The sequence below is a fragment of the Gossypium raimondii genome, chromosome 9 (assembly GCF_025698545.1).
Source record: "Gossypium raimondii isolate GPD5lz chromosome 9, ASM2569854v1, whole genome shotgun sequence".
Classification (NCBI taxonomy): domain Eukaryota; kingdom Viridiplantae; phylum Streptophyta; class Magnoliopsida; order Malvales; family Malvaceae; genus Gossypium; species Gossypium raimondii.
Window position 1 is genome coordinate 37,689,872 of NC_068573.1, and position 15,063 is coordinate 37,704,934.

At 31.8% G+C, this 15,063-nt stretch overlaps 1 protein-coding gene and 1 long non-coding RNA gene across 2 annotated transcripts; one reads left to right on the forward strand and one right to left on the reverse strand.

Moving 5' to 3' along the window:
- The first annotated feature begins 5,720 nt into the window (after positions 1–5,720).
- Positions 5,721–7,496, forward strand: LOC105799459 (uncharacterized). Its single transcript, XR_001135574.2, has 3 exons — positions 5,721–5,788; positions 6,262–6,347; positions 7,197–7,496. It is a non-coding gene; the product is annotated as an uncharacterized LOC105799459 (long non-coding RNA).
- Positions 7,497–13,434: 5,938 nt separating this feature from the next.
- Positions 13,435–14,550, reverse strand: LOC105799460 (probable calcium-binding protein CML35). The gene has a single exon (XM_012630041.2). The coding sequence runs from the start codon at positions 14,390–14,392 to the stop codon at positions 13,703–13,705; it is 690 nt and encodes a 229-aa protein (XP_012485495.1). The 5' UTR covers positions 14,393–14,550; the 3' UTR covers positions 13,435–13,702.
- Between the last annotated feature and the right edge of the window lie 513 nt (positions 14,551–15,063).

Here is a 15,063-nt window from a genome sequence, read left to right on the forward strand (position 1 = left end):
TAAACTCTAACACGAATTATTGCTAGAATAAGCTAAATTAAGCTACCGGATCTCAAAAACGTAAAAACATTAAAACGGGCTTGGAATCACTTACTATCGAGCTTGGAAGCTTGAAAACCCTAACTATGGCTTCCCCTTGCTGATTTCGTCCTAATGAAGAAGATGATGATTTTGTCATCTTTTTCCCATTTTATTCTTTTATTACCAAATGACTAAAATGCCCCACTTAAAAAATCTATTTCACCCATTTCTTATGTCTATTTTTGTCCATCAACCACTAATGGTCTAATTACCACATAAGGAGCCCCAAGTTATAATTTCATAACAATTAGACACTTCTAACATGTAGAACTCAACTTTTGCACTTTTTACAATTTAGTCCTTTTGACTAAATTGAGTGCCCAAACGTCGAAATTTTCGAACGAAATTTTTACGAAAATTTTCCGTGAAATTGTAGACCATAAAAATATAAGAATAACCATATTTTCCCTCGTCGGATTTGTGGTCCCGAAACTACTATTCCGACTAGGCCCAGAATCGGGCTGTTACAAGACTAATTTGAATTATGCTAAAGGTTTGTTTGGACATCACAAAATAATTGAATAAAAGTATAGTTTAATTTTTTTATGTAATGTTTGGTAGTACAAATTGTAATTACACAATTTATATTTTTTAAAAATATTAATTACTATAAAAATTATTAGTATGATAAAAATAATTTCTAAACAAGTAACAAAAATTAAAATAAAATAATCATATATATTATGTTAGTCTAAACAAGTTGATTAAATGTTAAAGTTACATATTTTATGTAATTAAATTGGTTAATTTATGAGAGTGCACCACTAATTTTTCCATGTTTTTGTTGAATTTTGTGCAGGGGTGCAATTTGGGGCTAAATAGAAGAAAAATGAAACAATTGGGCTAGATTGAAGAAAGGAGCAAAGAAGGAGGGCCAAAGCAGAATTTTTCTAAGATTAATTAGCTGAAATTTTTGTTGACTTAGTGGGAGATTATGTAGGGATTTTTAATATTTTATTCCTTGATTTTCTATACTAGTTGGCTCTTAATTTAGCAAAGCCACTAGTATAAATAGTGGACTACTTTGTTCATTTTATCATCAATTCATAAATCAAGCTCTCATCTTTGAAAGCAATCTTTTCTTTATTTCTCACGTAGCATTTTGTTGTTTTTAATTTCTTTTTCTTCAATTTATTAATTCCTAGTTAGCCACCAACTTAAGCCATTTGCAATTCCTTTTTCAAATTCCCTTTTCATTTCCAGTAGATAACCATCCATTTCAATATATTACTCAATATATTACTAAATTCCCCATATTTAATCACGCCTCCCATCCTTTTCACCTATTTTACCTTATTTAATTTATCCAATTTCAATATGCCCCAAACCCTAGTTAACTAAATCTATTTTCAGCTTTGGGTCGGAGTTAGCCTCGTAAAAACCCGTGAGTTACGAACCCGAGCAATTTAACTCCTACATTCCAGTACTTATTATTTCTCCGGATTAAGAGTATGATTTTGTCAACTCACAAAGTCAGATCAACACTAAGTTAAAAAGACGTCGTTTTAGTTAGTGTGGTTAGACGTACAGTTGGAATTCCGAAAGGATCGATTGTCTGATTGGTTTTCCGTGAACACATTGGCGTGCCAAGTGGAGATTGCTGTTTGGTTCCGTCAAGGGAAGTAGTAACCGGATTTAAATGTCCCACGCGGTTGAGGGCATTAGTTCGAGCTAGGCTCTTCTAGAACGCAAAGCTGCTGAAGTTTTAAATCACGAACGTTTCGTTGGTTGTTCGATCGATAAAGGTTAGTTATTGGACGTTCCATAACTAATTTACACAAGGAAGAGTTGGTGTCTGAGGCGTCCTTGGTAGCTATAACTAGCTTATTGGAAAAGAGGAGTTCATCTAATTTAGAGGATCGGTTCAAAGACGAGGAAAAACCCGTGCCTAAAGCTGAGCTTAGTTTAATTCATTTTTCTTTAGATTTATTTAACTGCTTTTTATTATTTTATTTTCAGCTTTTACTTTTTACGCAATTTATTTATTTATTTATTTCAGGTTTCAAATTTTATCCCCCCGGACTTCTTGGGCACGACAACTGCCCCGACATAAATCTGGTCAAGAGAGCAACAATTTGCAGTAAACCCAGTCTCTGAGGGATCGACCCTACTCCCTAATCTGCTTAAATTGCAAATTAGGCGTAGGTTTATATTGGTGGAATCGACACCCATCACAAGTAGTTGATAATATGATTACTAATAAAAGTAACAAGAAAAATAAACATCATATGCAATTTTATCTAATTATTCTAGTGTATATTTGTTGGGTTACTCTCTTTAATATTTAACATATGGTCCTTATCATCATGTGTTGGCCATTGACTAACACCATGTTTGGTTGAGGGGAATGGAGTAACATTCCCCTTTATTCATTGAATGGTAAACCATTCTTTTATTTGGTTGAACGTAATAGTCATTTAACGGAATGATCATTACTTCGCTATTACTTGTCTTCCCGTAATAGTTATTCTTTGGTATCTCCAAATAATGGCTATTCCACGTAACATTGAATAACCAAAAAAAAATCCAGATTAGTCCTTTAAAACTTAGACTTAAAAAATATAAAAATAAAACATTTGAAATATTTTAATATAATTTAATAATATTTTTATAAATAAAAATATTATTAAATTATTTATTTTATTTTTATTAAATTATATTTAATAATAATTATATTAAAACATAATTAAATTATTTATTATTAAATTATTTTTAATAATAATCCTATTAAAATTTAATAACAATAACAATAATCAATGAATGTTGACTGGTAACGACTGGTAGCATGAATGTCGACTGGAAGCATGAGAAAATGCTCCAAGATTTTGGCGATTTTCTTTCTTGTTTCGATTTTGCTTTTTCTGTCCGTCTTTGCTCATTTTAAAAGAATAATTGGACGGTAAGTGCAGTGTTTTATGCGCCCCTATTTTGTGGGGTTTTCAAAAACTTCAAATGAGGGTTTTTCGGGACAAGTACGGTGCTATTATGTGGAAAGTGAAGAAGTGAACACCTTGCTCTGGGGTGAAAAAGGGAATAGTGGCATTCTTGATCGGTGATTTCTGTCGTTTCTCTGTACATGTTCTCTTTTCTTGCAAGTTTTTACGTTTCTTGCATGAATCCGTTGTATTTTGCATGTTTTCTTGACCTTGTGCTTTGACTTTTCTTATGTTTCTATTTATTGCATGCATACTTCTTTTCGGTTTTCTTTAATCTTCTTTTATTACGTAGAGTTTACTCATTAAATTTCCTCATGTTTCTGTGTTTCTATTGTACGTAGTTTTTTCTTAGGGTTTTGTCAGTTCTCATTTTTTATTTTATTTTCCTTCTTTTCTTTTTCTCTTTGGCTGGTTAAACGGTTTTAATGTTTTCCTTTTCATAAGTTTTCTTACCATTAAGAGCTACTTGCATTTCTTTTTGAGATTTTCTATTCCGAGGGGCTGCAACACAGATGGTTTTTTTTCTCTCGATTTTGATTTTTTTCTAGATCTTTTATGTTTAACTGCTCCTGGTTTTTTAAGGTTTCTTGCCTAATTTCTTTAGTCTTGTGGGACGGTCTCGTTTAACGCTTTTCAAGTTTTTTTTAAGGACTGGCGATCTTGCTAGTTTTGCATTCTTTTATCTGCTAATTGCTTGTACTTTTTAGGAGTTGTTTTTTATTTGTGTTCCTTGTGGTTTCCCTCTAGCCTTAGGTTTCTTTGGGTAAAGTGGGTCTATTTTTCTCTTGGCGGTGGTGTTTTCTGCTACTCGATTCTCTGGCTTCACGCATGGTTGAGAATATCAATAATTTGCTGGAAAGGCTAATTTTCACTAAAGAAGAATCAAAACGGGTGATCAATACGAATAGGAATCTACCAAATATATAGGGTCACAAGGCGTGGGTAGTGGGAAAGATTATGTCTGGGGAAAACATCAATAAAGAAGCCATGTATCGTGTTCTAAAATCATTATGGTTTACCAAGGAAGCAGTCAATTTTGTGGTTTTAAATGAAGGGGTAATACTTGTGAAATTCGGGAATATTAATGACAGAACAAGAATCCTAAACCTGACTCTATGGCTTTTTGATCAATTCCTGTTTGTGATGCTACCGTTTGTTAAAGGTCGAGATGGATGACTATGCATTTAATATTACTCCATTTTGGATTAAGATTTACAATATCCTTTTTGAGTAAATGGATAGACAGGTTGTGGCGATTGACTGGCGGGATATAGATGGAGGTTAGACTAAATACATCAGGATTAGGGTTAAAATTGATGTTTTAAGGCCCTTTCGACGGGTTGTTCACTTGGTTGGAAATGAGGGGACCGAGATTGTATGTGCCATCAAGTATGAAAGGCTTCCCATTTTCTACTACATATGCGGTCTCATTGGACATACTACATAGAAATGTATTAAAAGAGAGGAACATCTCGAAACGAGTAACCTAAGTTTTCAATATGGTAGCTAGCTAAGAGCTCAACTAGGAAGGTTAACTCACAATAGAGGTAACTAGCGAAACATGATTGAAATCTTGGAGAACAAAATAAACTCAAATGAAGAGAATAATGGAAACAAAGTTGGGAACGAGGTTAAAAATAATATAACGATTCTAAAGGGAAAAGGAAAAGTCAGAGTCGGGGAAGATGATTCAAAATCTTGCTCTCATATGGAAAAATGTCCAATACGATCAACACGTGATGGAGGAGGCGAAATGAAGTGTAAACGAAAAACAACAAAAGGGAGTAATGGGGAAAACAATGAGGAGAGTTCTAATAGAATAGTTCAAAGGAAATTAATTGGTAGTATTTCACCATGTAAGACGATGGTTGATGACCAGCCCCGCCAAGAGTAATGAAGTTTTTTTGTTGGAACTATCGTGGACTTGGGAACCCTGTGACAGTTTGAGAACTCAAGCAACTCCTTATTGCAAATAACCTTAATGTTGTCTTTTTATGGGAAACAAAATTACATTCTATGAACTTTTCCCGTGTGCGTAATATTTGTAGGATGCCAGGTTGCTTTGCTATGAATTAGAAAGGTCAGCATAGAGGTTTGGCGTTGATGTGGAAGGAAGGTGTTGATGTGGCTATACAAAATTACTTCAGTCACCATATTAATTCTCTTGTTAAAATAGAAGGGCATAACAGATTTAGGTTCATAGGGTTTTATGGTCATGCTGATCCGAACTTAAGAAATCACTCTTAGGATATCTTTAGCATGGTGGAAAGCTCGGTTAGGAAGGATTGGATCATAACTGGTGTATTAGTCTGGTTTAGACCTTAGTCAGACAGTGGTTTTGGAACCACAAATTCGAGTCAGAAAAATATTTTAATATTATTTTCCGTGCTTATAGTATGTGAATTGACGTGTGTAAAATTTTCGTGAATTAACTTTATCGTTTGAGTGTCGATTTATGAAAAAGGGCTTAATTACAGAAAATGCAAAAGTTGGGTGCCATTTGTTAAAGTGTTAAATTGTTGATGTTTTTATAGCATGAGGTATTTATGATGCAATTACACCATTTAATTCATGCATGGACACTTTTGGACATGAGTTAGTGGAAATAGAATAAAATTTTAAAGGTTAAAAATGGAAATGAATAATTTCATGATAATTAAATAAAACAAAAGCATGCAAATGGCCATTATCATCTTTGTTCTTGCCGAAAATACAAGAAAAAGAAAAGAGAAAAAGAGTTCTAGGGTTCGGCACTTACATTGGCTAATTAGGTATGTGTTTTTGATTTATTTTCAATAATTTTTATATTTTTGTGATTGTTGATTAGCATTCTATCTAGCCCATGCCTCAATTTCGAAATTTGATTATGATTTTGAGTTATGTCTTGATGCTTTTGTAAATTTTGTGATGTTAATTGATGAATTACTAAAGATAGGTGTTGGATTAATATGTTTTATCTTTGGAATTTTGATGAATTTGTATAATTTGGGCTAAATTGTGAAAATAAAATTTTGAGGGACTAAAATGAAAAATAAATGAAATGCATAGACTTGTATGAGTATGAGGAAGATTCGGCCTAAGCATGGTGTGTGCAAATTTTGCATGTTTTGTGTTTTGTGCAATTTAGACTAAATTGTAAAAAGTGTGAAATGTCAAGGGCAAGAGTGAAATTTATTTATTTATGCATTTTTGAACAGAATTGAATGAAAGTATGTTTTAATGAGTTTAATTTGAATATGTTTAGATCAAGAATTAAAGAAATCGGACCTGGATCGGGGGAAAACAAAAGTCATTGATTAATCATTCCGTTCCGGTTTATCGCTGTCCGAGGTAAGTTATAAGCAAATAGATGTTATAAGTTATAAATAAATATTAATTTTATATGCTGAAATGAAATTATGGAAAAATATATATATGCAGCCAAATGTGTTTAAGTTCGAGAAGCAGAAATAGACGTGGATGTGATTTATTGATATTTAGCACTGAGTGTGCGAGTATGGAATAGCTATGTCTATACGAATGGCACTAAGCGTGTGAAACTAAAATGACAATGGCGAATAACGGGTACTAAGTGTGCGAAACTAAAACGACAATGTTGAATAACGAGCACTAAGTGTATGATACCGAGATCAATTTGATTAAATGAGAGAGAGCACTAATTGTGCAACTTCATTATGGCCTCGATAAATTATTTAGCACCAATTTATGCGGATCCGATGAATGATAAATGTGACATATAAGTACATGATAGTACAAGTATTTAAGAGTTAAATAATATATGATATCAAGGTAAGTTGATTATTTCAATTGTGATACAAATTATATGATGCAAATGAAAGTATGTGTGTGTGAAAAGCCTATATTCGGCCAAAGGGTAAGTGTATGTGAAATCATAATTATGTTTTATAGGCTTTTATATATGAATGAATACATTTGGTAAAGAATGTGTTTATGACTTAAAGGTGAAAAATAACTATAATATTATTTACGTGTGAATTCGGTCAATGAAATTTGATTCATAGTTATACGTTGGATATTTACATTTTGCAAGCTCGACTATGTATATATATATATATATATATATGAATATGAATTGAATAATTCGGTTAAGTGATATTGAATTACTAAACTTTGATTGCTTACCATGCATATGTGTTTGCCTCGGTTTTATATTGGAAGCTAATTATGGGCTCGGGGATCGTCAGTGAAATCAGCCACACTATCGTCCGTTATCGGTATCTATAAAAGTTAAACTTAAACCTATGGCATGTATAGATGATACCACCTTTTTGAATATATTTTGAATGATGTATATATATAATAAGCCATGCGAAAATGGCTTGTTTATTTTGATATGTATAGTTTCATGCTTTGATCAAATATTATGGTTGGTGATTTGGCTATGTTTCGTAAATGGTTGTGATAGACAAGTAAAGTTGATTGATATGATATGATATTGTGTGAGCTAAGTTTAAGATCGTGGGTGGATATATCTTTACATTTGATAATTGAGATTGAATGTGGATTATCACTTGATATGCGAAAGTTATATGATGATTTGCCATGAATATATGGTAGTTGGAATTGGTAATTTGCATAATGAGTCTTGTTTATGTGTTGGGTCTTATAGATGACATTTGACATTGAGGATAAATAGTATTAGCATATATATATACAGGATCGGCTTTGGTATGTTAAGCATGAAAATGTTGAGTATTGATGAATTTGACATTGGTTAAAGCATAATTGCATTTGGCTAAAGCTTGAGAAATTGACCATATGAATAGTAACTTTAATTATTTGATGAATAAATAGTTGTATGCAATTTTGATAAATGGTTTTGAGTATTTGATTAATAATGAGGAATATATTATGAAGGTATACAAATGCTTATGCCATATTCGGCCCAATGTATATAATTGTTTGTATTTATAAGATTTTGTATATGTGCATATGTTAAAACATAATGGTTACATGTAAAATAGGCAAATTTTAAACGTAGTGTTTGAATTATTTTAATAAAATAATAATAATATAATGATATTCTGGATATTTTTATTTATGAGCTATGTGATTACAAATATGTTCGATGTATGATATGAAATGACTCGTTATAAGTTTATATTACCTTTTTGATTTAAGCCTTGGTTGGTTTAGTAGTTTGAACATGTGTATATTTATGATTGTTACAAGTGGCAACTTTAATGCTATCATAAACAATGCTGAAAAAGATGGGAGTAGAAAGAAATCCAGGGTGACAATTGATGAGTTTAGAGAAGTGATGGAGGAGTTGGCTCTTGTTGACATCAAACTAATAAAGGCTAGTTTATGTGGGTTAATAATCGAGAAGGTGTTAATATGATAAAAGAGAGGTTGGATAGATTTTTAATCTCTGCTAATGTTGTTGATAATCTCCATTTTCTTGCGACAAATGTGGTGAGACAAGCAAACTCTGATCACGATGCTATATTGTTGGACATTATGGGTCGAAAGCCTAGAGAAGACGTTAAAGACTCGAGACTATTTTTTAAATTTGATGCGTGCTGGGGGAAAGAGAAAGAAGCCAAGGATATTATTAAGCAAGCTTGGAGCAATAATAAGACTAACATCATCGAGAAATTTGAGAGGAAAAGTGAGGTGCTTGGCCTTTGGCAATATCGACGGTATAGAAGAATGAAAAATCGTATTCGTCAGCTGGTTGCTTGGATCGACAAGCTCATTTGATGGTCCTTATATGGAGTTTAATGCTGATATGTTGAAAATTTCTCGTTTCAAGCTAGCGCATCTTTATGTTAAAGAGGAAAGCTACTGGGCTCAAATATTGCGCATTCAATGGCTTAAAGAGGATGATAGAAATACATGTTTTTTCCATGTTCGGGCCACTAGCAGGTTAAAGAAAAATAAAATTGAAGGGTTGAAGGATTCAAATGGTAATTGGGTGAGTGATACAAATAACATTTGTAGGGTTGCTTGGAACTATTTTCACAATCTTTTTAAATTCGAGACTTCCAATCATGATAATTACTTGAATTACATTCAAAGGAGTGTCACTCAGAATGTTAACAACATGGTGGCTGGGCAAATTATGGATGACGAGATCCTTGAAGCCTTCAGTCAAATGGACCCCTGTAAAGCTCCTAGTATATATTAATAGGCTTCAGGTACTTTTTTTAAAGAAAATTGGGATGTGGTGGATAAAGACATTCTTACTCTTTGTCGTGATATTTTACATAGTAATAAGGACATTTCAAGTCTTAATGATACGATGATCGTCCTCATTCCTAAGATAAAGGACCCGACCCGAATGATATGACTAACTTTCGACCTATTAGCTTGTACAGGGTAATTTACAAAATTATTTCTATGGTTTTAGCAAATCGATTAAAGGTGGTTGTTTCCTTTTTTTTTAATAATGTTTTTTATATTTATTGTATTTTTTAAAATTATTAATGTATTCTTCTAATTTTCTTTTTATGTTTTAGAATTAAGGTTAAATTGAGGCAATATGTAAATATTGAAGATTAATTTTAAAAAAGTGTAACTAAACTGACATAACATCTAAGTATTAAAGTTAAATTTATTATTATATCAAATTAATAAAAGAATGGATGGGATTTAATAAAATTATAAAAAAGTGTGAAAACGCAATTAATTAAATAATATTTTGTAATTTATTATAGCTGAATGCATGTAATTTATTTTTTAAAAAAATGGAAAAGATGTCCTGCGTCTCATCATTAAGGGGTAATGAAAGTTGGGGGGATACATTGTACAGAAAAACAACAGCTAGGGATCGCGCGATTTTGAAACGGCTATGGTTTAAAGTTGAACACAATGTCGCACTTTGTCCATACAACGGGACTAACAATAATTTAGATTCCAATCAACCTACTTATCCCCATCCAATCACAATTCACGTCTTCTTTTCTTCTACCCATTAGGTCTAAATTAAAAAGCTGCAAAAGTTTTTGTATGGTAAACCGTGGTTCAGGCAAAATCAAACCGAGAGGGACGGCCATGATGGCGCGACTATTTCTTAATACTCGCGCTACCTAAATTTATATATATCGCTTTTTGTCCACTCGCATTGGTGGTTAACAACCCAGCATACAAGTCGGTGGATTGGCTTTGGACGTTCGGTTTAGCTCTATTGATTTTGTGAATGGGTTTTGATTTCATATCTTTTTTGAATTTTGTCCATAGCCTCCGTAATCCGTATATATACTAATTTCCTCATATTATATAAAGCATTATATCAATACAAATAAATAAGTAACCTTTCTTTATTTTATTTTTCTATATGCATTTAAATTTGAATTATTTAAAATCTGAAACTTATAATAAAATAATTTTAAAACTTATATTACTTTATTTCTAACTTAATTTTAACATAAATATATATTTTCAATTAGATATTATACAAATAATGATAATTATAAAAGTTTCAATTATATTTTATTATCAATTATTTATTTTATGTTTTACTTTATTTATTATTTTATGCATAATATTTTCCACTTATATTATATATATTATTTAGGATAAAGTACAGAAATGGTCACTAAACTATTGTTTGTATTCTTTTTGGCAATTAAACTTTTAATTTTGACAAAAGTGTTGATGTGAATTGATCTAATTACAATTTTAACTCTCTAATGTTTGCGCATTCTATAAATTTGATCCTAAATATAAAAATAATTCTGATATATATAAATTTATTATAAAATATTATCTCTTTATTCACCGTTTTTGGCATTTAACATATAATGTTGATGGTGCATCTCAATTAGACTATGTTAGGTAATTATTATTATTATTTTAGATAAATAAAGCCAAAATTTGTAGACTTCTTGTTTATTTGGTTTAAAATCTTGTTTCTCATCTTGATTTATTACAATTTTATTTGGTATATACAAACTAATTTTGTAGTATTATTTACGTAATTTATAAATAAAATTATGAATTTATATTTTAACTTTATTTAAAATTGATTTATTCTTGATTATAAAAAACATTGTTTTTAGGTAAAAACTATTTTTTAATTAATAGAATAGTGTTTTTATTTGCATCATAAATGCAGTTGCAAATGCAAAACGAGAGAAAGGACTGCCGAAAATCAGAGGGAAAGTTTCATATAATCTCTTCTTGCAAAACGGAATGGTGAAAAAGATAAACTAACACTATTCGTATCAAATTCTGTTTGGATGCAAATACAATGGGCTACTAAATAGTTTGTAGCCCAAATTTTCACTTTCATTTCTGCTTAATCCAATCCATTCTATCCATTTTGAGCCCAAAGCCTAAAGGATAGATAGACGTCTCCTTTATTTATGGGATAATATAATTTTTGGTCCTCAACTTAGTAATTAGGTTCATTTTGGTATTTGTACCTTTGTAGTCTACTTTGCTGCTTGAACTTGACAACTAGGTTTATTTGGTCCCTAAACTTGAAAAATAAATTTTTTTGATGATGTAGCACTTTGAGATTTTACTACATTATCACTTGAAAATTAAGTAAAGTTATATACATTTTTAGATGGTGATGTGATACAATCTTAACGTGTTACGTCCAATGTTTTTAATAACTGGAAACGGTCAAAACATCGGTTCCTGATAATCAATTTGATTGGTTCAACCCTTTTGTTTGGATTGTTATGCTGATTGATTCTTGATCCAGTCAGGCTGATAGAATAATCCGATTCTATTTCAATAACACTAGTCACATTATCAGATCTTGATGAAATTCCAGTTTAAGGATAAAAATGGATCTAATTGTCAAATTCAGGTACCAAAGTAAATAAAAAATTAGAAGTGCCAAAATAAACATAATTACCAAGTTCAAGGTTAAAAGTTATATTATCCCAATTTATGTTTTAAATAGTCCAACAAACATTTCTCACGCTAATAGTACCAACGATGCAACTGTTTAATCAGCTAGACAGTTCACTTCCTTATATCAAACAACGATGGATAACACAGAATTCAGAATAGACTACGTAAATCTTCGGACCAATCATAAAGTGTTATATCTCAAGTTGAATTTATGATGGGTTGAGTTGAAATTGTGATTGCCTAAAATGATGAGATTTGTAATAATTACAATTATAGTTCTGGTTTAAAACTACTATCAAGTTGTCTCAACTTCATTGCTCTACTATTTTGGTGTGTTTTGATTATCGACTTACATCACCTCATATCGATTGGTATAAAATTTTAATTAATTTTTTATAATTATATTGAAAATCATTTAATTAAGCTATTAAACTTAACTGACAATTTTAAAATTTATATTTGCATGTAAATAATTGAAGTATTTTTAATGTATAAATAATATATAAAAAATATTTTAAAACATCAGAAAATCTAAAATGATACACTTAAATACACTCGCATTCAATTCACACCAATACTAGAACAAAAATATATGTCCACCAGTGTGATATTCACTACATTATAATCATGTCATACGTTGTTGTAATATACATAACAGTGCACAAGTGGATTGGTAACCAAAATATATTCAAACATCAAATAATAATGAATTTGAACAAAATCAATCTCTTTCTTATATTTAATTTATATAGTTTTATGCAATGTTGTTTGAACTGGACTGACTAAGTTAAAAGACATTGGACCAATTGGCCCAAAAATTGGTATAGACCAATTGAATTAGAACAAAATTAATTGGATCAGGCAGTTGAATCGATTGAACAAAATTTTTAATAAAATCTTAATCAAACCGACGAAACGATAGCTTGATTAGTTCGACCACCTATCCGATTTAAAAAAAACATGGGTTTTATGTTGTAATCAATTCTCGTAATAGTTAAGCAATATAATGGGTTGAGATGATTTATTGTGATGATTCAATTAATAAATGGTGCAAAGAATCACTAAACAAGAAGGTTTTAGGATAATACTTTACGAAGTGATGGCTCATAATTGAAAGAAGAAATATTTATATAAGAAAATGGGCTTGAAGTAAGCCTAGACTCTCATAATACAATTATCCCTTCAATACAACCCAATTTAGTTAACTACCTCATTATTGAATGTATTTGTCTCTCATCAATCTTTTTCGAACCCATGTTCTCGTGTCGATGCCGATTAAGTTAAATCAAAAGAATTGAGGCATTGTAATGCTCCAGTAATACATATGTTGGTTATTGAATTTTATTATAAGTTTGAGTTCATTAATTTTCTAATTAAATAACAAAATTGAAAAATAGAATAAAAATATTTAATTAATACAATGTTATAATGTTGAGTGAGGAAGTTTTATGATGATCACTATTCAACACTTTCCCATCACTTGCTTTCTTCTCCTTTGTTTTTATTCACATGCCATGAATTCCAATTTCCCTACTACTTTTATATTAAAAATAAAATAAAATTCCAGCAAAAGCGCACTAGCTGGTAATAAGAAAATGTGTTTTTTTTCTCTCTACCCGTCTTATATATTAATATGCACCATACGACACGTGGACAACATTTTTCTTCAGATCAATCAATCTACACCGTCGGATTAATTGACTTCAATTCAGGCACATCTTAAAATAGATTTTTTTTTAAAAAAGAAGAAAAAAAACCAAGACAAATTTTCATTTCTGTATTTCCTCAAATCAAGTGCATCTCTTATCACATGATTGTCAAGCACAAACGGATAAAAACCCATAATCAAATGATCATCGCTGCAGCTCCATCATTCTGGAGAAGTCCTCGAAGCAGACAAATCCATCTTCGTTCTTATCGACACTCGCTATCATGCGCCGACAATCCTCTAACGTGCACCGCTCATCCCCTATTTTGTCCTTAAAAAACGCCATCAACTCCTCCGCCGTGATCTTCCCGTCATGATCCGTGTCAAATATATCAAAAGTCTCCCTCAGTTCCGGTTCGCAGGCGGGTTCGTCGCAAGCCGGCCCAACCACCTGGTTCATCAACGTTTCCAGGTTGATGTAGCCGTCGCCGTCACCGTCCACTTCGCTCAACATCAAGGAAACCTCGATCCGGCTGGGCGGCTGCCTTGCGACCTTGCCAAGCAAAGCCTCGAGCTCGCTTCTTGATATAACCCCGTCGTTATCTTTGTCTAACATTTTAAACGCCTGACAAAGTTCTAGATAAAAATTAGCGGGAAAATCGGACCAGTCACCTGATGTTTGGGGCAAAACACTGGTGGGCGTTACGAAGCCAGCGGTAGCCGCGGAAGGGTACTGATGTCCTTTGAGGGTGGAAGAGACGGATTCGGAGGAGGAAGAGGAGGAAACGGCGGAACCGGAACTATAGGAGGAGGGGTCGAACTTGGAGACGATGGATCTATCTTTTTTATTAGATCGAAAGAGACGCTTGGGGCTGAGCCTATTAATGAGATTCATGATGGTTTAGGAGAAAAAGAAAGAAAGAGGTGAAACAAAGGAGGTGGGTGGAAGGGAAGCGAGAAGGGAGAAAGAAATTGAGGAGAAAGAGGGGAAGATGTGGGGGTGCTTAAATGCTTGGAGAAGTGCTGTGCTGAGCTTCTCCATTGCAGCTTCCAGGAAGTTTCGTGTGATGAGAAATTTTATGAACATTGATATATTTTTATTAATACGACTTTTCCTTCCTTTCACTGTTGGTTGAGTCAGAATTTTTTAATTGCACCCGACCCAACATTCAATGTTTTATTTATTTATTCTAATTTTCCTACTTACAGAATTTTTGTTTTTCTACCTCTACTCCATTCAACTTGCACCACCTGTCTAATTTTGTTAATTAAATAATCTTTTTTATTATTCAAAAAAATTTCAAAAAAAAATTAAACTTTACCAATTTTCTCCAAAACTTTCCAACTTTTCTCATATTTTCGTACAAACCAAACAAATATTTTTATCTACTTAATTTTGGTTTGGTTTGAAAGTGCCTGATTTTGTCGTGTCTATTGCTGCTCGAGAACAAAAACAAGACTGTCTTTTTACATGATTTTCATATTCCTGTTTCAAAAAGGTTTTTTTTTTTATTATGTATTTTCGAAATTCACTCAAAGAATATTAGTATGAGTATTGTAGCCAAA